This window comes from Vulpes vulpes, chromosome 2 (assembly GCF_048418805.1).
Source record: "Vulpes vulpes isolate BD-2025 chromosome 2, VulVul3, whole genome shotgun sequence".
In the NCBI taxonomy this organism is placed as follows: domain Eukaryota; kingdom Metazoa; phylum Chordata; class Mammalia; order Carnivora; family Canidae; genus Vulpes; species Vulpes vulpes.
In genome coordinates this window covers 27,669,172-27,694,719 of record NC_132781.1, presented here as the reverse complement: position 1 = coordinate 27,694,719, position 25,548 = coordinate 27,669,172, and the positions used below count along the sequence as shown (strand labels likewise).

General features: G+C 43.5%; 1 protein-coding gene across 4 annotated transcripts in view; it reads left to right on the top strand.

Annotated features, from left to right (window-relative positions):
• Window positions 1-279: 279 nt before the first annotated feature.
• CA10 (carbonic anhydrase 10) overlaps window positions 280-25,548 on the top strand; it is a 476,846-nt gene continuing 451,577 nt past the window's right edge. Inside the window, exons 1-2 of one of the 4 annotated variants that reach the window (XM_072747501.1) lie at window positions 280-409; window positions 1,980-2,618. In XM_072747501.1, coding sequence (XP_072603602.1) covers window positions 2,558-2,618 — 61 coding nt within the window. In that variant the 5' untranslated portion in view covers window positions 280-409; window positions 1,980-2,557. Of the gene's footprint in view, window positions 1,071-1,979; window positions 2,619-25,548 lie in introns of all 4 variants that reach the window. The other 3 variants (XM_072747502.1, XM_072747500.1, XM_072747499.1) reach the window with 3 other exon arrangements.

The following is a 25,548-nucleotide window of genomic DNA, read 5'->3' as shown; positions in this document are numbered from 1 at the left end:
GTCAGTTCAAGAAGCCTGGGTGCGCCGCAGCGTTACTCCTTTTGGCTCCAAGCCCTGCCCCAGCAGATGCCACGCAGCCTGGCAGCCTCACTAAATGGACTCTGTGCGCATGAACGGTGGTACCCTCTTTCCTCTTCCCTCTCCACTTATCTAGCCTTCCTGCGTTCATTGGACCGAGACTCACACTGAAATGGATTCGAGACACCAGAAATAAAAAAAGTGTAAAAAAAAAAAAAATTCCCCTGCGGCTTTCGTGTGTGTTTGTATTTGTTATTATGTGTGTCCATCCGCGCTTGTGCAAAATCTCCAAACGTCACAGTCGGCAACCCGGACAAGCGCGCCGAGAAACCCGAGATCTTTCCAGGGATTCCCCTCCCTTACCCTCCTCTCCTTCAGCACTCGCAAAGAGGTAGGTCTGGGGATCTCTCGAGGCGCGGCGGCGGCGACAGAGGCAATGCAAATGTTGCCGCGGTTCTTCTTTCCTTCTCTTGCTCCCAGCCCTCTTCTCGGGCGAACGGTCCCGAGCGCAAGGTTTCCTCCCAGTTTCCCGCATCTGCATTCCAAGCGGCTGCCCGCGCGCGCGCCCTTGCCCGGGTCGCGGCGAGCGGCTCTGCGCGCCCGCGGCCTCCGGCCTGGGCCTGGGCCTCTGCCGCCGCGGTGGGTGGTGCTCACGCCGCCCCCACCTTCCCCCGGGGCCTCGGAGAGCCGCGCGCTGGGCGTGTGCGCGCGCGCGCGCGGAGCCGGTGGGGGAATCTCCTTCCGTGGAAGCTGCTGAGTGTCGCTGGCAGAGAGTATTCTGGAGCCCAGCAAAAGCCTCCAAAGCACTTGAGCTTCCCCGAAAGAAACACAGAATAAAAGACCGAAAAGAAGGGACGCCCGCTCCCCGAAAGTCCGGGTTTCCAGTAGTCTCGGACCCGCCCGGAGCTGAGCAGGGGCGCAGTTGGCGGCGGCCACTGCTCGCACCCGGACTTGGAAAGACGGTTTTCCCCCCTTCGGGGAGGAGGGAGGTGAGGGACTCGCGGGCGAGAGTCGCACCGGGTCTCGGAGCGCGCAGAGAGGAGAACTCTGGGGTAAGTAGTGTGCGGGCGCCGGAGAGGAAGGGGGGAGGAGGAGGGGGGCAGGAGGGGGACGACAGGGAGAGGGCAGGGAATGAATTATGCAAAAAAAAAAAAAAAATCCCCACTATTCCGCAGCAGCGGGAGAGCGCGGCACAGCGCCCCGGCTGGCCCCCCCCCCCCCCGGTTCCCCGGTTCCCCGCGCCCGAGCGGCTGGCGCGAAGTTCTTTCCGAGGAGATGAGAAACTCCCCAATCCCGGGGGGCGACCGAGCGGCCGGGGCCCAGGCGCCCCAGGCTGGCCGCAGCTCCGACGCCCAGCGCTCGCCTCCCCCTTCTGGCCGCGCTCAGCCTCGGCTCCCCGGCCCGGCCTCCTGCCTCCGCCCCCGGGCGCCGGGCGGCGGGGCTGCCGCGGGGGCTGGCGGCGGCGGCGGCGGCTGGGGGGGGGGGGGACGCTCACCTGGCCGGGCCGCCCCCGCCCCCGCCCCCGCCCCCACCTGCCCTCCTCCCCCCCCCTCCCCTCCGAATCGGGCAGCGTCGGGCTCCGTAGGCGAGGAAATAACGACCCCTGCAGTTGCATTGCGGAAAATCGCGGCGGCGGCGGCGGCGTTGGCGCTAGTTGCGGGCGATGGAAGCGAGGCAGCGGGGGGTTCCGGGGAGCCCAGGAAAATAGCGGAGGACCGGGAGGCGCGCGCGCGACGTGGGGAGCCCGCGGGCCCCCGCCGCGCCCGGGTCCCCGGCCCCCGCCTCGGGCGCTCGGCGCCCTGCACGCGCCTCCCGAGCGGGGCTCGCAGGCGGCGGGCGGCGCGCGGACTTGGGGAGCAGGGAGGGGCGCGGAGGCTGCCGGCGGTTTCGGGCAATAATTCCTGCCTCTCTCTTTCTGTCCCCCTGTCTGCGGTGTCGTCTCCCCCCCCGCGCCCCGGCAGCAGGAGGAGAGCGGCCCCGGAGCGCGGCAGCCAGCCTGCGACCATGCCCCGGTGAGGGGGGCGGACTTCGAGGGCAACTTGCCGCCGACTGCCTGGGCGTAGCGAGCGAGCGAGCTGCGAGCGCCGGGGGCCCGGACCTGTGCGGCGCGGCCCGGCGGGGGGCTGTCGTCTATGTCGTCTTGGGGCGCCAGGCGGCTCGGGGTCTCGTTTCTGCAGGAAGAGCCCGGCGCTGGTGGCTTCAGGTGGCTGCCGCCGCCGCCGCTGCCGGTGCCGTTTCCGCCCCTCGGGAGAGGAGCAGGGACCGGCGACCGCGGAGACCTCCGGGGCAGCGAGGCACCGGACATGTGTCAGCACACCTGGGGCGCACGTCCGTCGAGCCCGAGGGGAGACTTGCCGGAACAGTTCAAACTGCGATATTGATCTTGGGGGTGACTGTCCCTGGCCGGCTGCCGGGCGGGGGTGCGAGTGTGCGCTCGCTCCAAGCGTGTGCGCGTTTGTATGTGTGTGTGCCGTGTCGGGCCCTCCCCTTCCCCCCCTGTTTTCCCGTCGAGTGATGCACTTGGAATGAGAATCAGAGGATGGAAATAGTCTGGGAGGTGCTTTTTCTTCTTCAAGCCAATTTCATCGTCTGCATATCAGGTATGGGACGCGCTGGAGTCACCGGCGGGCTTGGGTTCCGTTGTGCTGTTTGGGATGTGTGGGGTTTTATTGTGTGTAGACTGTCAAGTAGCCTGGCGGGGCGGGAGGGGAAGGGGCTGGTGGCAGAGACCCTCGCAGCTCTTTGGGTTTGCTGCCTTCAGAACTAAAAGCCTAAGCCCGAGGGTGTGCGTGTGTGTGCGCGTGTGTGTGTGTGTGCGCGCTCCTGTGTGTCTGTGTGTCTGTGTGTCTGTGTGTCTGTGTTGTGGTTAGTGTCTGTATGGAGTCCTGGAACATTGAAGGGGCAGGGATAAGAAAGAAGAGGCAGATGGGTGTTAATTTTCAACTGCTTACCTGGCTGAGAACTCTGGCCGGGAAATCTGAGCCTTGGCCAACCCCCACCCCCACCCCCACCCCCACCCCCTGGCTTTCAAAGTTCCCAAACTCCGCGGTTCCTGGCTGGCAAGATGGACGCAGAGCCCTGCCCTGCTATCTGGGCGCTTTCAAGAGACTGCGGGAGGATGCGGGACTAGAGAGTGCCCCCAGCAGGGACCAAAGGGACGTGGAGATCCTCCCCGGCCTTGCCCAAGCACATCAGGACTGGTCTTTATGGTCTGAAACATGCTAGCACGCCCTGCTCCGCAGCAAGTAAAGGCAAAACCGGCCTGCAACAACACAAATCATAAATAGCACCCTAGGTTGTAGCCTTTCTTCTTCCCAGAGGCAAAGAGGTGCTAGCTCAGACTCACTGACCCCAGGCTACTTGCGCCGGTCTGTGGTTTCAGGAGCTACTTGGTGGATGGGGTAGGGCTTGTGTCTGCCTGTGCCTGTGTCTGCGTGTTGCAGGGGTGTCTGATGTCCAGGCAGTGTGTTTGTTGGTGCAGGGGGAGCCATGAGAAAAAGCCCCAGGATCAGCAGTATTTCCAGGTTCAGTGCAGTGGCTCCTCCCACAGACCGTGTCTTACCGGTTTCCCCTCATACCTGCCATTAAGGTGCCCAGGGTAGGACCCATTTGCAGTGGTCCCCTGTGCCTGCATTCCCTCTGCAGAATTTGGGTCGCAGCCAACTTCCCAGGAAGTCAGCAGAAGAGAACAGGAACCTTGCCCCTGTGAGTAGGCACAGAGGAGCAGCAGCATTGGGGTGAAGGGCCCTGTTTCCTGCCTCCTCCTTCAGCTGGGCCAGTTCCTACCCCCAAAGCCCGAGAGGGTTCTGGATGTTAAAAATCCTTGTCTATGCTGACCCTGGACCTACTTCCAAATACCACTGTTCAGTTTCAACTTTGTCCTCTTAGGGCAGGAACGGGGAATCGTGTATTCAAAATCATTCTGTTTGGGACTTGGCCACCCAGCTAAGAATTTTGCCTTGGAAATATTTCAGAGGTACATTGTATACTTGAGAGACAATAAAAAGTACCTTAGGACCACCCCCAAATCTTCTAGTGGGACCTATTTTACCCTATCCTGCATCTGAGAAGAAAAATTTTCAGGTGACTTATAATGGTTGCTATCAATCATATGTCTAGTAGGAGTGGCTGGATAGTATCCTACAGGAGCACATTTTACATATTTCTCTTCTCTGTGTCTGTTTCAAACTCTCTCTCTCTTTTTTTTTTTTAAGATTTTATTTATTCATGAGAGGCACAGAGAGAGAGAGAGAGAGGCGGAGACACAGCAGAGAGAGAAGCAGGCTCTATGCAGGGGGCCCGATGTGGGGCTCCATCCCGGGACTCCAGAATCGCACCGTGGGTCGAAGGCAGGCGCTCAACCGCTGAGCCACCCAGGCGTCCCAAACTATCTCTTGTTTCATAATATTTCACTAGTTAGAAAATAGCCCTCCCCTATCTCTCTCCACCATCATAAATAATTGGCAAAGCAGACAAGCCAGCTAAGTCCCTTCAAGATTAACAAAGGGTTAACATTCATTGAAGCTCTGGACACCCTGGCCCAATTTCCTTGTCCCCAGTCCCTCTCCTGCCTGTGGCCAGGTCATCACAGGGGAACCATGTGAGAATGAGTCTGTTCTTAGTCTCCAAAAGAGGCAGTGGTCTCCTTATCCCAGCTATACTTGATTTGGTGTATCAGTAACTAAACTATATAAACATAAGTCTTAGGAGGGGGTTATTTCTAACCCAGAAGAGGTGCTGTAGAGTATGTGGCCTTTCACATGTATTTACTAAATAATCATCATTGCCATGTAATGAGAGGATAAAAGTGTAAGCAAAATTGCTAGCTATTAGCTAAACACAGAAAACTAGGTTAGCGTTCCAAATGCCTAGTTAGGCTCTGCATTAATTTGCACTTTATGAAAACATTTAGGCAGAGTTGCAACATTATGTACTCTGCATTTACACATCCATAAACTTAATTTTCAAAGGCTGTTCTTTGTCCAGGGCCAAGGTGGCCACCCTCCTAAAACAACTACTCATTCAGTGATATCCATGTATTAATTCTGATTAGTAATATAACTGCGATTCATAGTTGCCACAATTTGGGGGACTTTTTTCCCCATCAAGCAGCCTTAAGAGGTGTAGTTATGCAGTGCACTAAGGTTGAATAATTGTGGCTCAGGGAGAGTTTAGTGGGTCTTTCATTTCTGTTTCTGTGATTTGCAGTTTTAATTTACTCACAACTGAGCTTTACCAAAAGGAACATAACCCTGTGATCATAGAACCTACTAAATCTTAAATTAAAAAAAATTAAAAAACAAAGCACCTCTCTTCCATCTTGGGATGAATTACCCTCCCTGGTAAATGGGTACTAATTCTTCCTGAGTTACCAGGCATCAGTGATTGATGCATTGGAAGGGTTGACTTCATTACTGGAAAAGGTCAGCAAAAGTCTGCAGTGTAAACATTTTGCAGAAGGAAAATTTTGGCGGTAGATCTGGCCTCTAGTGACTGAATTTCACTTGGTAGCATAGGCTTTCAGGAATGCTCTGGTGCTTTGTGGCTTAGTGTTTTGTTAATCAAGGATTCCTACCCTTACCCCTCCCCATGCTGCAAATTAAGTGTATCCAAAGCTTTTTCTCCTTGGGTCTGTGTGGATATATTTCTTAAAATACAGAGCCCTGGCCTTGGTATGTTTGATGGCTCTGAACTAATCCTTTGGTTGTGATGAAGCTGTCAGCATATAGGACTGGGGGTCAGCTTGACCACACTTAACTGTTGGGGATGTAGCATGTGTGCCTTCCATTTGCGAGATCGTATCCATTTTGGCTACTTAAGGACAGCACAGCTAGGTTTAAGAGGGAATGCCATGATCTGGGAGTTCTTCTGTTCCACATCAGATTCAGATGTCATTTTGCCGAAAGTGTAAGGCAGCCAAGATCTGTGAAGAGGAGAGAAGGAGAGCGAGAGGGAGGGAGAGAGAGAGGGAGGGAGGGAGGGGGAGAGAGAGAGAGAGAGAGAGAGAGAGAGGGAAAACCAGGATGATTTTTCCCTGTGCTAGCTAGAGCACCATTCCATTCTTACAAAAGCAGCTCAGATCAGCGAGACTGAATGCTTAGCTGTGCCAGGAGAGAATTTCCTGGTCCAAAGACAGCTGTCTGATTTAATTTCCACAACACATCCTATTTGCCTCTATGTCACTTCGCTTCTTTGTTACTTTATTCATAATAATAAGAGCAATAGCAATTAAAATTATATGTTGCTTTCATATATATTATATAACATTGCACATATTTTAATTCATCTCTTCTTAGAGTCTGTAGGATACTTTAAAGCTGAGGCAGCCAAAGCCCACAGTGCTTCAGCATGCAGGATTCACATCCAGGTCTAACTGAGTCAGAATTCAATATATCATTTCCTTTTGGCTCAAGATTTCTTTTGAATGTTTTTATTCAGTATTTTTTTTAGTGATGTCTCCGGATTGAACGAATGAGTTATGTTAAATAGATGAGAGTCTTAGTTTGGAAGTGGAAGTTTAGGGTGATTACAGTTCAGTACTAGAAATAAGGTAGCATTTGAGTTGTGTATGACTATCCATCAAACAGCTGAGACTATTGCCCAGGTTTGCCACCAGCATATTATGATCAGCAATCCCTATAAGCAAGGAATATTTCATACATTGTTTTCCTAATTGGAAAATTAAAATGGTTTCACTTCGGTGTCTTTACACATAGAAAGGGGATAATAGCACATACCTCATACTTTTGTTACATGGATTAAATGAGATAACGTGTTTTGTTTTTCACTTCGCACAATATCTGAGGCATAGGAAGCTTGCATTTATATAATTTTTCCCCTACAAATCAGGCATTTCACAGGTTTGTGAAGCCATAAAAGAACAGCCTTTACCATCTTCACTTTCAACTTGTTTAAAAGCAAAACAAAAAATCATGAGCAAGCACATTTTATAACATTGAGCATGGATCCTACTTTCAAGGAGGCCTTGGCTTAACAACTTTGAACTGTCTCTTAATTTTCCTTCTCATATAAATGAGACTGGTAGCATTGGGCTTTGGTGAGTATTATGAGTAAAACCCACTTTATCTCTGTGAGCCCAGTACTGAGGTGAGGCTTGGAAAGTTTAATAAATCACCTGGGAACAACATAGTACTTATTACCTTGGGGAGCAACACAATGTTCTTCTTTCTGCTTGTAAACTCTGTATTAACCCAGCTTTAAAGTGCTTCCAAGATGGCAAACTACATATACTGTCAATAGGACTTGAAGGAGAACATTCCTTTGAATAAAAAAAGAGCCCTCATCCCAGCAAAGACTACTTATCTGATGATCTCATTGGTGGTGTGCTTTCTTTAAATGCAGTTTGCCATGCGATGTCATATAGCCCAGTCACTGACAGATACCGTCATCATAGATGGGATTTTTTCGTCCATCTGAGTAATATAAAATCCCTGGAATAAAGAGAGATGTCAATGTGGAGATGTCAGTTTTCTCAGGGTGGAGGGGAAGTTTGATTTCCATCCTAGACCTACATCAGTCCCTAATACCTCAACTTTTCACCTTGATTAAGCATTACATATTTGGACCTAGGATTTAGGTCAGGAAGAGATCCAGGCATCATAAATATGTATGGTGGCAAGCCTTTGTAGAAGGAATATGGAAGTTAGAAGACCCACCCTGCAGTCAAACTACTTGCTTAATTACCTCTTTGGGTGATTCCTTTAGCCTCTTAGAATCTTAGTTTCCTCATCTGTAAAATAAAAACGGTAATGTCTTTGCCCATTTCAGTGAATTGCTGAGGGAAACTACAGAGGGAGATCCTGAATGTTCTTGGTGCAAATGTAGAGTATTTGTGTCTTTACTACATTATGGAATGATCCATGCTTAAGGTATAGTTACAAACTCAAAGTTGAGATACAAATAATGTAGAGTGAGGTAAAATAGTATGAATAATGCTTAATAGTTAAGATATGACAGCAAAGTTGTAATACACAATAGGTATAGTGATATGAAACAAGAAAAATGCCTTATTGTTTTGTAAATGACATACATGCTACAGAAGAGAAGTCCAGATGTGAAGGAAAAGGAGGATATTGGATAGATGTTGGGGTTTTGGAGAGAAGAGATAGAAGGACTACATCATCCAAAGAAGAGGGATAGGAATCAGTGACATACAGGGAAGACAGTCCCAATTGGAATAAAAGGTTCACTTTATGACACTGGCAAGTTGGGATGACTCCACGTTAGGAGCTGTTGAGTTGAGAGTATGGAGTGTCTTCAGGTATTTAATTTTACGGTGATTTTAATTTTTTTTTTTTGTGGATCTTTGCATGCGTTCAATGGATTGAACTTGTTTGAAATCCTAATATTTATTTGGGTTTTAAATTTGTGTTGCAAGTTTCTAGCTACTGCGGTACTTTGCATAGTTTGTAGGCTACTGGGATTGTAGATGGTTGGGTTTTGGGGGACACTTCAACTTTCTCATCTGTAAAATGGAGATGATACTTACTTCCTAAGGGTGTTGATCCTACAGGGTAATTGTAAGGAGCATCTGTAAAATGCTAACATGATACCTGGAATACATTTACCATGGGTCAAATCGAACATATCATATGAGAGTGAGCATGGGCTTTGGAATCAAGATAGGCCTGTACATAATATCCCTCCCTTGGGCATTTTCTCCCTCTGTGGGGTCTTAGAGGAGTTATTTTTTTAAAGGTTTTATTTATTAAAAAAAAGATTTTATTTATTTATTCATGAGAGACACAGAGAGAGGCAGAGACATAGGCAGAGGGAGAAGCAGGCTCCCTGTGGGGAGCCCCATGTGGGACTCAATTCCAGGACCCAGGGATCATGACCTGAGCCAAAGGCAGAAGCTCAACCACTGAGCCACCCAGGCACCCCCTTAGACAAGTTCTTTAACTTCCCTATGCCTCTATAAAATCTGCAAAGTGAGGATTGGAGAAAATATACATAAGATGCCCCCATGGCACCTGACATGTAGTAGTAGTCAACTCAGTGAATGAGAGCTACTCTCATAAAATCATCACCATCATTGTCATCAGTAACTTTCCTTATTGACACTTCAGACCTGTTCTTATAAATTCCAATAAATAATTCAGTCATTTCTTTAGGGTTCAACAAAATAGTATTGCCAGCTAACTATGTATCAGGCATAGGAATCACAAAAATGAACACCTGGTCCTTGGTTTTTCTAAGATGGTACATGTCAGGGGATAGAAGTGGATACAAGTGGGGAAGAGAAGGGATTCATAGAGGAAAAGGCATTTGAACAAGGTTGGAGGAATACCTGAGGTTTCAAAAGAACATAAAAAAAAAAAAAAGACATACCATGAAGCAAGAATAGTAGGTTGATAGACAAGGAATGAAAAAAAATCAAGGATCAGAAGTTGGATGATTGGACATATGGAGTGGATATGGAGTGGCTGGGCTGGAATAAATGACTGGAGACAGGACTGGAAGAATAATCTGGGGCCAGTGTGGAGGGTTTTGTTAGCTAGGAACAGAAGTTTAGACTTTATCTTTTAGTTATGATATGAGGAGCTAAGGTGAAGGTTAGGAAAATGACATTAAAAAAGGTTTATGTGGAATTCTTTTAAAACTCTGAATGCAATAAGCAATAATTTAGAAAACCAGTTCCTTGTCTTCTTGTCAGCCTTTATTCTTGCTCACAAAACCCATTTTAAAAATACTGGTCTAATAGATTAATTAGGCCATTATGGAACATTCTGAGTGACAGACCTTGAAAAAAAAAAAAAAAAGTCAGTTGTCCTATCTGTTATGGACCTGATTTACCCTAATCTTTGAGATTTGGTATTTTCATGTGAAGCAAATGCAAATGTCTCCAATTTTGTACTTGAATAACGACCATAACATTAATAGTAATGTCTTTAACATTAGACAAAGGCTAACAGAGATGAATCATCTATGCATGCTTTTGTGCCATGAAGATTGTGCACCAAGTAATAGATGTCCTAGTTGACATGCAGCAGATGCTTGAAGCACTGCAAAGCATGTTACAGCAGTTTTACCTTATTCTACTCTGCACTCGTCTTTCCAATAGACTCCACGTTCACTTGGGAGAGTGTACTCATGGCCCACTAAATTATATACCCATTTTATCCTCTCGAAGGTCCAGTTACAATAGATCAAGTGTAGAGACCTAAAATAAAATGTCTTCCTTTGTCCACTTAATCATTCAGGATGTATGGAGGGTGCACTATACTAAGGTCATGGGGATCCAACAGGAATGAGTCAGACATGGACCTTTCCCTCCAGCAATTCACAATCTAGTAAGAGACTAATTTGAAAAATATTAGTAGTGACAGCAGAATCCTATAAGTATTGAGAAGGGACGTCTTATTCATTCCAGAGATGGGAGGGAGGGAGGAACATAGAGTTATAAGATGCCTGGGCTGAGTCTTGAGAGGGGGAGGATTTTTGCTGATTGACCAGGAGAAGCATGACAGGGTTGGGGGTGGAGTGTGGGGGCCGTGATCACAAGAAAGAACTTTTGCAAAGACAGGACCACTAGATAAGACAAACATGAATTCAGGAGGCTGTCAAGAGGTCAGTATGGCAACCCCTAGAGAGTGGGGTGTGATGGATTAGATTGAGATCGAGGAGGTTGGGGAGATAAGATTCTAACAACAGTAACATATTGCATACATACATTGTTGATAAAAACCACCCTTGCACCTCTCTGTTCAGGGAAGGCCTTTAAAGGCCCAAGAAGTAGCTCTTGCTACGTCTTTCACTTTATTGGAAGCAGATGAGTCAGGGTTAAAGTTTTGGGCTCAGGTCCAGCTATGCTTCTTTTGGCCCAGATCACTGGTTCTTTTCCAGTGTTACCTCTAGTTCCAGGTGGCTTCCCAGAAACTTTTGAACTAATCCAGATATGCATTACAGGATTTATCCCCTTACTTAGTCCCCATTTTTTAAACACTAGGAAAAAGACAGAACCCTACGGACTGACCCTGGAGTTTGCAGTATGCCAATTTTCTTCTTCTCTTTGATAATTGAGTCTTTCCTATAACTTTTTTCAGTTTTTGTCTCATGGAACCCTAAACAAAACTTGAGAGGGTTTACATCAATCAGGGATTGGGGTGGGGAACTGTGAGTGGTAAGAGATGGTCAGAGAGTACATTGACAACAAAACCGTAACTGCTGTTTATTAACGAGATTAGTGTGGTAATGGGAGAGCCAGTGTTTGGGTTTGATTACATTTGCATGAAGGTACCATCAGGATGGCGGCAGAGGGATTGTCAGTGGCTGTGAAGGAGACAGCCTACAAATGCCTTTTCCTCCTCATCTGGGAGAGGTGTGACCTTTGTCACAGCAAATGCAGAATTAATCTTTAACTTTGTCCAATACTTCATGGCCAGTGGCTGAAGGGGCTGGCAATAGGAAATGAAGCCTGTGACTTTCTGGTGAGTTTTCCAGAGCCAAGTCCTGCTGGTCTCACAACACATTTGGCAGCAATGCCAGCATTGGAATAAACACATTTACTGAAGGATATGAGTCAACATATTCCCCTTCCGCTGGCCCCTCTTCCTACCACACACAGCTACCTGTCACCCTCAAAGAAAACAATTTTGATGGCAGCACTTACTGAGTGAAAGAGGCCATTCTTCCTCCGTGAGGTTGGGATAATAATAAATACTCCCACAGGATTCTTGAAATGAATATCTAAAGTGATATATCTGTGGGAGGGCCCTGCCCCCTACCCCTAGTGTTTACCACGCCAGGTCATTTCTTCATCAAATGCTAATGAATGCCTCCTTTGAGGGAGGTGCTGGACCAGGCAACTGTAGTGAGTAAAGCAGCCACGATCTTTGTCCTTGTAGAATGTATAGTATAGTAGGTGACACATAAATATTGTGGGTTTTTTCCCCATTGCTCTAACCAGTGCCTTTCATTTAGTACATACTCAATAATGAATGACTGAATTAATACAGAAATGAATAACAAGAAGTGGTTTAGAATGGCTTTCATGGGAGAATGGAAGACAAGATTTGAGGCCAGGAGGGAGGGCAAGGAAGAAGATCTGTTAGCTGCCCTTTAACTTCTACCCCATGGAGTTCTTTGAGCATGCAGAGTCAGAGAGAACTGGAACTTTCCCGGGAGCAACATATTCGATAGCTTTCTATTTCCTTCTCAGACTCAACTCATATCTGCATTTGACAAGCTCAGTGTTAGTTGAGGCACTTGGAGTTGTTTAAAATGTATTTTGAAAAAAAATGTATTTTGGCTTCTTTGTGTTCTGTGATTCCACACTGTGAGACTTGAACCAGGACGACTGAGGATAAGGGGATGCATTGTTGTTCCTTTTCCATGTCATCTCGTTCCTATTAAAGGACATCACTTAGGATATGGCACTTTCTTGTTGTTGGATTCCAGCTTGAGAAGCTGGCACTTGAGAAAGCTCCCTGTCCCATAGCATTGCTCCAGAGTGCTTTAGCAAAAAAGCCCACCCACGCTTTTCTGGACTCTGATTCTTAAGGTATTTTCAATCTTGTGTCAGAGAATTTGACTTCTCCCTCTGGCCTTCTGCAACAGAACTGTGGTGTTGCCCAGTAGTTCATACCAGTGGGGAGACTCTAGGCCCTAGAAATTGAAGGGATATTAGAAATTTGCTCTTCCCGGCTGTGCATTCTGCCTATAATCTTCTAGGTCTTCTCTACAGCTGTGGGGAAATGCTCAGTTGGATGGTTTGTTGTTAGTTTGCTTGTTGATTTAATTACAGACAGAAATAAGGGGAGCTTACAGAAAAAAGGCTCCTACCTTTATCTTCTCCATACATACATGGCAATGATACTAACAGAAAGTGAGGCATCTGCGAGTAACGCATTCCTGTTGGATAGCCCCAGTGTGAATAGGAGTGTCACTGGATGGCTGACTCTTAGGATCACCATGATGATACCAGCAATAAGTCCCAGGGGCTCTAACACCTGCCAAACGAAATATAAAGTAGGGAAGTCATTATTTTTTGTGTCTCTGTAACAAGCTCCATCCCTGTTTTTCCACTGTGGTGAAGAAGTTCTTGGCGGCTTTTTGACCTGTGTCTTTGAAGTGCTGTGTTGTGGCTAAATGAGACTCCTATGCATTTTAAGTGCATGAGTTGGTGGCACCCTTTATTTTTTCCCTCTCCTATTATGACTGCTGAAATGGCAGCTTGGCTGAGCCAGGTAAAGTCTTGTATCCTATCTAAAGGCAGGAGCTGTTGAACAAATGAATGAATGAAGAGTTGTATCTGTGCATTTGCCATTCAGGCTGAAGGTTTGTTCAAGTGAAATGCTCCTCCTTGATCAGTGCTCCTTGCGAGTTGGGGACTGCATATGTGGGTGTTTGGGCGCTGCACACAGGAGTGATGCTGGAAGTCAGTGGGTTTATTTTAATGCTCAATCACAGTATCAAAGGAAATTGAGGAAAACAAACATTTCTTATAGACTGGATTTTTATTTGCCAAAGTTTGCAGTTCCAACATCTTTTCAGCCTTAAATCTTTATTCTTTTTCTTTTTTTTTAACTTTACACTGTATCAAGTATTTTTCCCTGTTACTTCCTAGTTATGTCAGCTCAAGAAATCCCAGACTTTGTGATAGCGAAATCTTGATGGCCTAACACAGTAGAAGCTTACTTCCTGCTCACATTAATTGTTCATTGGTGTCAATGCATGTGTGTGTGCGTGCACGTGTATGCATGTGTGTGTGTGTGTGTGTGTGTGTAAGGTATATAAGGGCATGGTGAAGACGGAGTAGTAAAAGGGAAGGAATCTTGTCTTTATAGTGACTTGGAAGTCTCAAGGCTGATGGAGGCTCTGTTCTCTTCCAAATAGGGCTCCCAGTGTTGTCCCTTCCAGTGTTTCTCCAGCAGATGGGGAAAAAGCATATGGAGTAGGATCATGAGAGAGATTTTATGGACCAAGCGGGAAAGCTGTGCACATCGCTTTCAGTCACATGACCACCTCTTATTGCAGAAGAGCTTGGGAATCGTAGGCTAGACTTGTTGAGTTGTTGAGGGAAAATGGTTTGATGAACTATTAGTTGGTATCTGCCACCTTATTGTTCATGACTTTGTAATAGTTCCATATAATTTATTCATCGAAAATACCATCATTTACATTTATCTTTTTCCCACTTTTGAGAACTGTGTTTCTAGCTTTTGCCATTTTTGGGGGTATATGTTTTTTTGTCTGTAAATATTTATTTTTTTAAGTTCTTATTTAAATTCCAGTTAGCATATGCTGGGATATTAGTTTCAAAATTTTTTTTTTTTTAAATTTTATTTTATTTATTTATGATAGGCACGCAGTGAGAGAGAGAGGCAGAGACACAGGCAGAGGGAGAAGCAGGCTCCATGCACCGGGAGCCTGACGTGGGATTCGATCCCGGGTCTCCAGGATCGCGCCCTGGGCCAAAGGCAGGCGCCAAACCGCTGCGCCACCCAGGGATCCCGGGATATTAGTTTCAGATGTACACTATAGTGATTCAACACTTCCACACTACACCCGGTGCTCATCACAATAAGTGTACTCCTTCATCCCCATCACCTATTCCACCCATCCTCCCACCCACTTTCCCTCTGGTAACCATCAGTTTGTTCTTTATAGTGAAGAGTCTGTTTTTTAGTTTGCTTTTCTCTCTCTTTTTTCCCCCCTTTACTCATTTGTTTTGTTTTCTAAGTTTCATATATGAGTGAAATCATATGGTATTTGTCTTTCTCTGACTGACTTATTCTGCTGAGCATAGTACTCTCTAGGTCTATCCAAATTGTTGCAAATGGCAAGATTTCATTCTTTTTGATGGCCAAGTAATATTCCATTATATATAATGAAATATATATATTCTTGGATATATTGTATATATGTGTATATGTATATACACACTTACCTTCTTTGTCTATTCATCAGCCAGTGGACACTTGGGTTGTTTCTGTAATTGTAGATCATACTGCTATAAATATCAGGGTGCATGCATCCATTTGAATTAGTATTTTTGTATTCTTGGGTAATGGTAGTGCATTTGCTGGATTCTTTTTTTTTTTTTTTAACTTTTTGAGAAAACTTCATAGTGTTTTCCGGAGTGCCTGCAACAGTTTGCAATCCCACCAACAGTGCAAGAGGGCTATGTTAACTCCACATCCTCACCAATACTTGTTGTTCCTTGTGTTTTTTATTTTAGTTGTTCTGACTGGTGTATCTTACTGTGGTTTTGATTTGTATTTCCTTGATGATTAGTGATGTTGAGCATCTTTTCATGTGTCTGTTGGCCATCTGTATGTCTTCCCTGGAAAAAATGTGTAATCGTGCCTTCTGCCCATTTTTTAATTGGATTATTTGATTTTGGGTATGGAATTTTATAAGTTCTTTATGTATTTTGGACACTAATCAGATACGTCATTTGCAAATATCTTCTCCAATTCTGTAGGTCGCCTTTTAGTGTTGCTAATTATTTCTTTTGCTGCATAGAAGCTTTTTGTTTTGATTAAGTTCCAATAGTTTATTTTTGCTTTTATTTCCCTTGCCTCAGGAGACATATCTAGAAGGAAGTTGCTATGGATAATGTCAAAGAGGTATAGATATTTATTTCTATTGAACTATTTCTTTAAAATTATCCCAGTATTGTGATAACTGGGTAAAACAGTATGAAATGTTTATGGTTTTACCATAATACATCCTTTAGTAGTGTGCAACTTTTTTATAAGTCTCCAGGAGTACACCTGAATTCCTTGAGGAAGTAAACAAGCATATAGACTAGTGATTAAACTTTCAAAGATCCTTTCAACAGTGGCCCACCCCAGGAACTATTAGGCAAAAACCAAATAGTCTTTCAAAATGTTACTTTGCTTAATAAGTCAGATGACAGACAGGAAACCATGGTTAAGAACAAGGAAAAAAAACCTTCCTAAACCCAGAATTTTGAGACATCTTAAATATTGTTCCAAGAACATATTTCTGTAAATTACAGGGAAGAGCAAATCAGGTGGATGGCAGAAAAGATTAATGGAATGGAAATTAGGAAACATTGATGTTAGTGTTAGCTTTGCTGCTACCAGCACTGTGGTTTGGGGGAAATTATTTTATTGGCTTGGGCCCCGGTTTTTTCCTTTTGAATAAGGGTATTAGACTAGATAATATCTAGGTCCCTTTCCAACTTGGAAATTTTATAATAGTAAGAGACTTTTACAGGAAGTTATACAAGTTTGCTGTGATGCTAAACTTTCTCAGTTTTGGAAATGTCGAGGCAGCAAGATTAAATTGCAGGAAGAACTTTCATGACTGTGAGTGGGCAGGGGAGTGGAAGATGACTCCTGAGATTGGCAAGTATCAGATAAAGTGTAGGATGCGAGAATAACCCAAACTATACTTGTAAGATGACCTTGTAGCTCACTAGTAAGACCCTTGGAAGGAGTCAAGTGGTTATCATTGACTACTTCATCAAAGCAAATACTGAAAACCATGTGGTCTGTATATTGGAGTCTTAAAATTTCACCTCGTGTTTTGTGACCTTGGGAAGTTACTTAAAATCTCTAATCTTTAGTATTCTCTTCCGTAGACTGGAAGTAAAAACATTTGTCTTTGGAGTTAAGAGAGACTGAAATTTTAAAACTCAGCATAGTGCTTAGCACATAGAATGCACTTGATAAATGGTTTTGTATTGTTATGGCTGAAGCTGAAAGAACAAAAGATGTTGGGCAAAATTAGGAAAGGAATTTGGCAATATCATGTAAAACATGGGGATTAAATGAGCCAATTCATGTGAAAGTGTTTAGCACAATGCCTGCACATAACATATAATCAGTTGAGGTTGGTTGAATCTGATTCACCAGGGGAAGCTAGGATGTTTGGGGAATATTTTAAAGGTAATAAGACAGAAGACAGTCCTGTCTTTTTCATAAAATGATCTTCAGAGGCAATTTACCGAGTTTAGCCCACATTTTTTTAATAACTAAAAAATATATATATTTAATGCCACATTATTTTCATATTACAAATACAGTTTAGATTTATCAAGGCCTTCATATAGGTATATGATCTCATGGAATCCAGTAAATATTTGGCCTTGAGATTGGTGGCATAAACAAAACCCTGAGTCAGAAACTTTTTTTTTTTAATGTTTATATTTATTTTTTTTAATTTTTTTTTTTATGATAGTCACACAGAGAGAGAGAGAGAGAGAGAGGCAGAGACACAGGCAGAGGGAGAAGCAGGCTCCATGCACTGGGAGCCCGACGTGGGATTCGATCCCAGATCTCCAGGATTGCGCCCTGGGCCAAAGGCAGGTGCCAAACCGCTGCGCCACCCAGGGATCCCCTGAGTCAGAAACTTGCTCATGGTTTTTCTTGCTTGATGCATGAGCAAATGTTGGCTGATTGGCCAGAACCATAAAGAAATGAGGTATTAGGTTCTAATCCATTTGTGATAGGAGATATAATATTTACATGTTCTAAAACTATCCTTTGCTCATTTCTTACTGGAATTTGGTCACTCTGTTTTCTTCTCCATTATTCAGTCTTGCCAGCTTCCCCAACCACTAATTTATGCACATGGTAACCTTAACCATGTTTTTTTTTTTTTAAACAAATTTGCAACCTGAAACGATAGTTTTGATTTATGTTTTATAGCCACTTGAGAGAATGATTTTTTAAATGATAATTAAATGCTGATCTATTCCTGGGATTGCAACATGGTTTCCTTTCAAATATATCTGATCTGAGAATTTCAGCAAAAAGCATAAAAGAAAAACCAACAAGAAGTCGGACAGATGAAAAATGCTGTACTGATGTTAAGTAAAGACAAGCAAACTGTGACCTAAGCATATTTGTCTCTAGGGAGCCAGCTTGGGAGCTTTCCTGAGTGTTGGGGTTTTTTGTGAGATTTTTTTTTCCCCAATCACGTTGGTAGAGCCTGGATTACAGCTGAGGATGGGGAGATTAATGGCCTGTTGTGGCTAATCCACTAAACCCCTACTCCTGTTTCTCTTAAATTGATTGAATTTAGAGGAGCTGAAGATACACTCACAGCAGCTAGCCTGATATTAGAGCCCAGTGAATTAATGAAAGCTAATAGCTCTAGGTACATGTAAGGAGGAATGGAAACTTCACAGAACATAGTCCCTTTTTGCATTAGGAAGTTATTTTATTTTTTTTAAATATTTTTATTTATTTATTCATGAGAAACACAGAGAGAGAGAGAGAGAGAGAGAGAGGCAGAGACACAGGCAGAAGGAGAAGCAGGCTCCATGCAAAGAGCCTGATGTGGGACTAAATCCCAGGTCGCCAGGATCAGGCCCTGGGCTGAAGGCGGCGCTAAACCGCTGAGCCACCCAGGCTGCCCAGGAAGTTATTTTATTAATTGCATATTAGACTAGACCCCAATGTGTTGTTCCATAATATTTTTTAGAGAACATTTTTACATGATTACATTTTAAAAGTATAACCCTAATATAACCCAATTTTAAGTAATTGAGAGAATAGAAAACAGATTATCTATAATCACATAACCTCAATGCAACTATTATTAATAGTTTGTTTTCCTCTAGGTCTTTACTTATAAGCATTTTTAGTTATTTGAAATTTTATTCTGCTATTATGATTGAACAAAAGTCATGTAAGATAAATACACGGTTTATATGCTTTAAAGCAAGTCCTGCCTAACATGTAGACAAAAGCTACATTAAAATAATTATGTATGTAGATGGATAGATATGGGATTGATGAAAAAATCACAATTTTATGCTAAATTAGTGAACTCATATTGGATGAAATTCGAACAGAATTTAAATTTCTAAATCTTTAATTATGAATCTGTTGCTCTTAAAAAATAATTAGTAGGAAGATGAAAAGATAAGAAATGTAATTATAGTATTGGGGATTTTTGAGTAGGGAAACACTTGGAAGAGACAATTTAGAAATAAGGTTTTAAAAATGTATCATTTAACTATTAAAACACAGAAATATATTCGAATGGATTGGTTAGCTATTTGAGACAGACCTATGTTTAAACCCACACATTGCCCCTTCCAAGCCGAAAGACTTGGGATAAATGAACTTCTTGCACATCTCTGTTTTCTAATCTGTAAGATGGGGATAAAAAAACCGCCTCAGTGATTTTTTTTGGTAAGTTTTAAATGGCATGTGAAAGTAAAGCACTTAGGATGTCATGATTGGGCATGTAGTAACTTAACTTATTAGCTTAATAAATGTGACCCATTAGTAACATGACATTCATAACGTGCTTGCAGCCAGCCACACCATCTCTGCAGAGGAAGCAGATTCTTTGAGTTACCTGCTTTGTAGGGAACCTTGCTGTAGAGTGTAGAGGTTCAGAAACCTTCACATCTCCTCCTGATTCTACGAAGAATACGCGCTGTGAAAACTGATGCTGAAATGTTGTCTCTCATTCTCCTTCCAGCTTTGCTCCAGCTTGCTTACTCTCCATCCTGCAAACACACTTCGCACATACATACCCTGTGCCTTTGCTCGTTGTATTTCCCCACCTGGTTTTCACCCACCTGAACCATACGATATGCATCTCGTAAGTTCAGAAGTGGGGGGTGGTGGGCTCCTCTATAAAGGTTGTAGCTATCCATCACATTAGAAGGGCCTCCTTGGTTCTCTGCACCCCACTGGCTCTTCCTGTCTCCAGTGCTGCTCATTACTGACCTGTCTTTCTCCCTCTGTCAGATGGAAAACTCCTGGTGGTCAAGACACATCTAGCTACTTGTGTTTTGTGGTCTTGCTCCTAGCACAGCATGCTGGTTGGGTAGGTTTTACTCCCCAATCTGTAGTGATAATTACAAGATTGTTTGCAGATATTCCAAGTAGTGTCTGTTGATTTGAGTTTTATTACCTCTTCCTACCTAGTCCCTGTTAGAGATACTACCACTTAGGACAGGGCTCAGCAGACAGTAGCCTGGAAGCCAAACCTGGCTTAGCATCATAAACGAAGTTTTCTTGGAACACAGCCATGCTCATTCTTTCATTTGTCTCAGGCTGTTTTTATACCACAGCAGCAGACTTTGAGTAGCTACAACAGAGACTGTATTGCCTGAAATGCCTAAAATGTTTACTGTTTGGCTGTGTACAGAAAAAAATTGCAACCCCTAATGCAAACAATTGATTAGAATGTTTCCAACAGATAGAATAATAAACAGAGTGCCTGGGTCATCCATTTTCTTCAAAAAGATTAGTTAAATTATATATGAAATCTATGAAATTATATATGAAAGAGTAGTTAAATTATATATGAAAATAATTATTTTTCAAAGCCTTGAGGCTTTTGAACTACAGAATTATCTTGACTTTTGGGGGTGTCTTGACAGTCTTGATCACCCCACGGAGGGGGTTCCTTAAGTACCTACGACGTCAGAAACCAAAAAAGAACTCTTAGTTTGTGCTGATTTGGATTTGTAAAACTTCCTTTGCTGTCAGAGGAGCTTGGAGTAGCTCTGGCCTTGCCCAGGCAAACATTCTGAAGGGAAGCCACCCTCCCCTAAGGGATGGTTTGTGCTGGGGATGGCAGCTTGGCAGGGAAAGAGCTAGCTTTCTGAGAGTACAGTTCTGCTGCCAGCTCTTTGAAAAAATAACCCTCCTCTTTAGGGAATGTGAAGGTCAGACCATATTCAGAATAAGAACATCACCTGGAAAGACAAGCAATTTTAGGAATGACAACCTGAAAAATCAAACCTTTCCCCCTGTTGATTGAGACAGGCCAGACACATAACCTGAGCCATGATCAGTTTCTGCACTTGGACAGAGCATTTTCTCCCAAATAACAAGCTAAATGAGTTTTGCTGGGCTCTGGGAGATGGTTGTTGTCCTCCTGGGACAGTTGGGGAAATTGAAATCAAGAAACAGCGGCTTAACCTGGCCACAGAGGGAGTAGATTCTGGTAAGGATCCCGCGGGACTCACAGGAGCTGGATTCCCAGCCCTCTTAGACATGGCTCTTGCACTGAGAAGCCGCTAAAACAGATTTCAGAATGCTGCTTGATAGAGACCTTGAGCAGGACTTGGCAAACAGTGGCCCACAGAGCAAATCTAGCCTGCTGGCTGTTTTTATAAGGCCAGGAGCTAAGAATGATCTTTACATTTTTAAATGAATTAGAAAAAAAAAGAAACAAAAGAAGAAGAGTATGGACCAAATTTTGGTCCATAACTAAAATTGTGCTGAAATCCAGCCATACCTACCCATTCATTTATGTATTATCTACTGTCTGTGGCTGCTTCTGCGTGACAACAGCAGAGCTGAGTAGTTGTATCAGAGCCTATAACCTGCAAAGCCTAAAATATTTATTGTCTGGCCCCTTCACAGAAAAAAAAATCTTGCCAACCCCTGTTCTAGTGTGACTGTGATATAATAATGAAAATAAACTTTATTGAAGTGGAATATGTATAAAATGCACTCATTGCAAATCTACTGTTTGGTGAGTTTAGGGAAAGAATACAGTTATGTAACCACCACCACCATCAAGCTACTGAACATTTCCATCATCCCCCACATTTCCTTGAGCCCCTTTGGAGTCAATCTGTCTGTAGTTCAATCCTTGAACTCAGGCAACTGCAGATCTGATCTCTGTCAATAGTAGCAGCTTTTAAATGTCTGTTTCCTGAGCATTTTGGACCACTAGAGACTAAAGGAAGGTGGTGGTTAGGGACGTGTGAAAACAAGTTGATTTTATTCTTCCTTGTGAAAATTTCTTCACTCACTACAAACATCCATTCCAGACAACTACTTCAGTGTTTCTAATATTAGTAACTGACAGACATGGTGTAAGGAGCTCTCCATCTATTATCTCATTTAATTGTTTAATGTTGTAAGGGAGCACATAACCGTCTTCCATTTTATTGGTAGACTTGCTGATACAAGGGCATACAGCTGATAAGGTGTAAACTTAAGATTTGAACTCTGCTATGCCTAAATCCAGGACTTGAGCTCAGCTACCATACTGTACACTTATTGGTCTTGTCTGCAGACCTGCTTGGGGCGGGGTGGGGTGGGGGGGTCATGTCAGCACTTGGTAGATGAAGGAAGCTCAGAGAATGACTGTCCCATGTCACCCAGCTACTAACCGCCAGAGTCAGGATTTGAACTGCTAGCTGCGAGCAGAAGGCACTGACTCACAGAGCGGTTGAAAAATGTTATTTTGAAAAATCAAATTCCCCCGTCCTCCAAAGGGATGAACTAAGAGCCCTGGGTGAGCGTGCTGATAGTGCAGATAGTGCAGGGGTGAGAAGCAGTCTTGAGCCAGCTGTACTTTTGTTTTCTAAACTAAAGAGCCTTGGCTCTTCCAAGGCTATTTAATTTAATATAAATAAATAATGGTAGTAAAGTGCTTTCAAAAACACTGAGGGGTATGTCCAGGCTGACCAACATGAATAATAAAAATCTCTTCCTGTCCCCACCCAAACAGCATTATATCTACCTTGGAAGAGGTGCAAATCAAAGTCTCAGAGTCTAGCCACGTATTGTGTTCTTTTTCTGTCCTTCTCACACCTGCTATTATAAAGGACCATGCAGTTTACCAAACCCTAGTTTGATGGCACTGCATTTCGTCAGAGCCTTTTTATTAAGTACTTGGCCCTTAAAAGGCACCCCAAAATATTCTTCATTGTTTCCATTTTCTAGGACCATTCCATTAGCCTCTCTGCAGGTTCTTCTTATAACATAGGACAGGTGCCTATGTCCACTGGGGTCCTTAGTTTTAAATAACACAACCTCTTTAAGACCCAGGTAAGCAGACAAGATTTTTTATTATTATTATAGTATGAAATGTAAATCAATTTGATGTTCTAATTTAAAAGAAGATGTTGAGGACTAGATATAAAAACCAAAAATCTAAGACATAGAGAAGATGTTTGTGAAAACATTTGTGGTGTTCACAGAATCTATAGGTGGGCCAAAGAATTGGAATTGGAGGGTACACTTGCAAGAATGTACTAAGGGATCATTCTAGGAAATACTCCTGCTCTTGCCACTGCTGGGCAGAGATAGCCAAATTCTGTCTAGACACCACTAGTGCTCAGAGAGCTGGACACTTCTGCCATCAGCCTCACCAGAAGATGGATGCCCCATCAGATTTCCTTCCTCAGATCACTAGCATCAGAACTGAAGAGTCTGGCATCTGAGAGCGGTCAGCTTCAGTCACATGCCTATGCTTTATCAAAAGCAAAGCTCAGGATTCTGCATAGGAGGGATTGAACACTAAAGGCGGGGAATACTCCAGACAGTGGATTGGTTGGATTGGCTGAATAATAGCCCCCCAAAGATGGCCACATCTTAATCTTGGAAATCTATGTATGAGTTACTGTACATGGTAAAAGGGACTTTGCAGATGTGATGAAGTTAAGGATCTTGAGGTGAGGAGATTTTCCTGGATTATCCAGGCAGTCCAGTATAATCACAAGGGTCCTTATAAGACAGAGGCAGGAAGATCAGAGTCAGATAAAGAAGATGTGATAACAGAAGCAGAGGTTGAAGTGGTATACTTTAAAGAAAGGCTTAGGGGACCATAGGCTGCATGATGCTAAAGGTCTCCAGTGGCTGGAACGGCAAGGAAACTGATTTTCTCCTGGGGCCTCAAGAAGGAACACAGTCTTCTTGACACCTTGATCTTGGCCTATTTCAGACTGCTGAGCTCCAGAAATATTAAGATAGTAAATTTGTGTTGTTTAAAGCCACTAAATTTGTAGTAATTTGTTATAGCAGCAATAGGAAACTAATAGACATCAAAAAGTATTCAAAAGGTGATGGGTGACTAGAAAGCATGACAAATGTCTAGCACAGCAGCACGGAAGGAAAGCTAGAAAGATTGTTTCCCACATCCAATTCATAGGGTACATCTGTCCATTTGTTGAGAGTGTTCCAACAGATTCCTGAAGCTAGGTTGGGTGAACAAACTGAGTAATTGCTTGTGATTATTCAGCTTGTTCACCTACTTTATTCATTCCATGATTTATTCAGCAAATGTTCCATTCATTAAATAACCATTTACTGGAGCTATGTGCCACACACTGCGAAAGATATTATGGTTACAAAAACAAACAAGAGAGTGAGACCTTGAGCTAACATTTGAGATGCTGATGGACACTAGGTTAATTTTAACCAATTTTCAGCTGTCTCTACATATCAAGTCCCTCTAAAATCTTGTACTAAGGTGGTTTTGAAGAATGGGAATTAGGATGTCCTAGTGATTTCAGAAGAGGATCCCCAACCATTTATGCAAAAAGACATCATAATTGGAATAACTAATTTTTTTAAAAAAATTAATGCCTATCTTAACAGTAGTCAACACTAGTTGCATGCTTCTGATGATACTACATATTTTATTTGTTTTATTTTCATATAATTATATAAAGCCCATGAGTCATGGACAATTATCACCCCCATTTTACAGATGAGGAAACTGAGTCTTAGGACAAAGGACAAATTCACATTGCTCTACTAACAGAGCTGGATTTGACTAGGAGTCAGAGCCAGTCATCTGACTCCTGGGTGCATGTGTTTGCTGCTCTGCCTGCTTGTGTGCCAAGCCGTAGGTTAAGGCCTAGAGAGTCACATCAGCAAAAGAAAAAGTCCCCAGAGAAGTGAACTTCAAATTTTAGTAAGTAAAACAAGCTGTGGGAAACGCAAACAAAGAATTACATAGTTTTCTAAGGTGACTGATTTTAAAGGAGAAAACCCTCATGTGGATGCATGATTTCTGGCCCATTCTGGTTAAAGATCATAATTTTACTATTGAGTAGGATAAACCCTATATTGCTTTCACCGATTTAGATATAAAATGCATTCTCCTAGGTTATTTCAATTTTAAAATCATATTCTGTAGGAATATACATGAATTATACTCTCCCCGTTTTCCTCTTTTCCTCCATCCATAGTTGTTGTATGCTAAGGCAAATGCTTTGGTCAGTAGTATTGTTGGGCTGGGTACAAAGACATGCAGATCTCACTTATCCCACCTAAGTTGGGTAGATAGAGTATGTGTAAGGTCTCTTGAGCACAGAGCCAACAGCTACATCTTACCCAACGGTGCCCAAGCATTCTGCTCCTTGGGGTCTGGGAGCTGCTGTTTGCTGAATTACTGCTCAGCAGTCCTATTGACAGATGGTGTGCGTTGCTCATTAAATCAGAATCCTCCCCACTCTGAGGGCCCCAGGCATGTTGGGAGACAGACTTGATGGTGTTTTCTAATGCTGAATGGTCTACAGCTCAAGAGCGTGAAGATAAATATTCTACTTCATTGTGCATCCACTAACTTAAGCCTTACTGGGTCTATTCCCTCTCTTTGACAGGGCACATTTAGAAAAGTGAAATGAAGTGCTTTTAGGCACCCAGCTCCTTCATCCATCACTTTGTCTTGTACTTTACAAGCTTGGCCCTTTTCTCTGAGACTTGTCTTTACACAGTGTTTTGTATCAGTTATGTACAATGTCCTGAACTAAAAAAAGACCTTCCTACTTCAGAGTTCAGGGCTTACCTTTGTTTTTGAGGCAGTGTTGCACCAGGC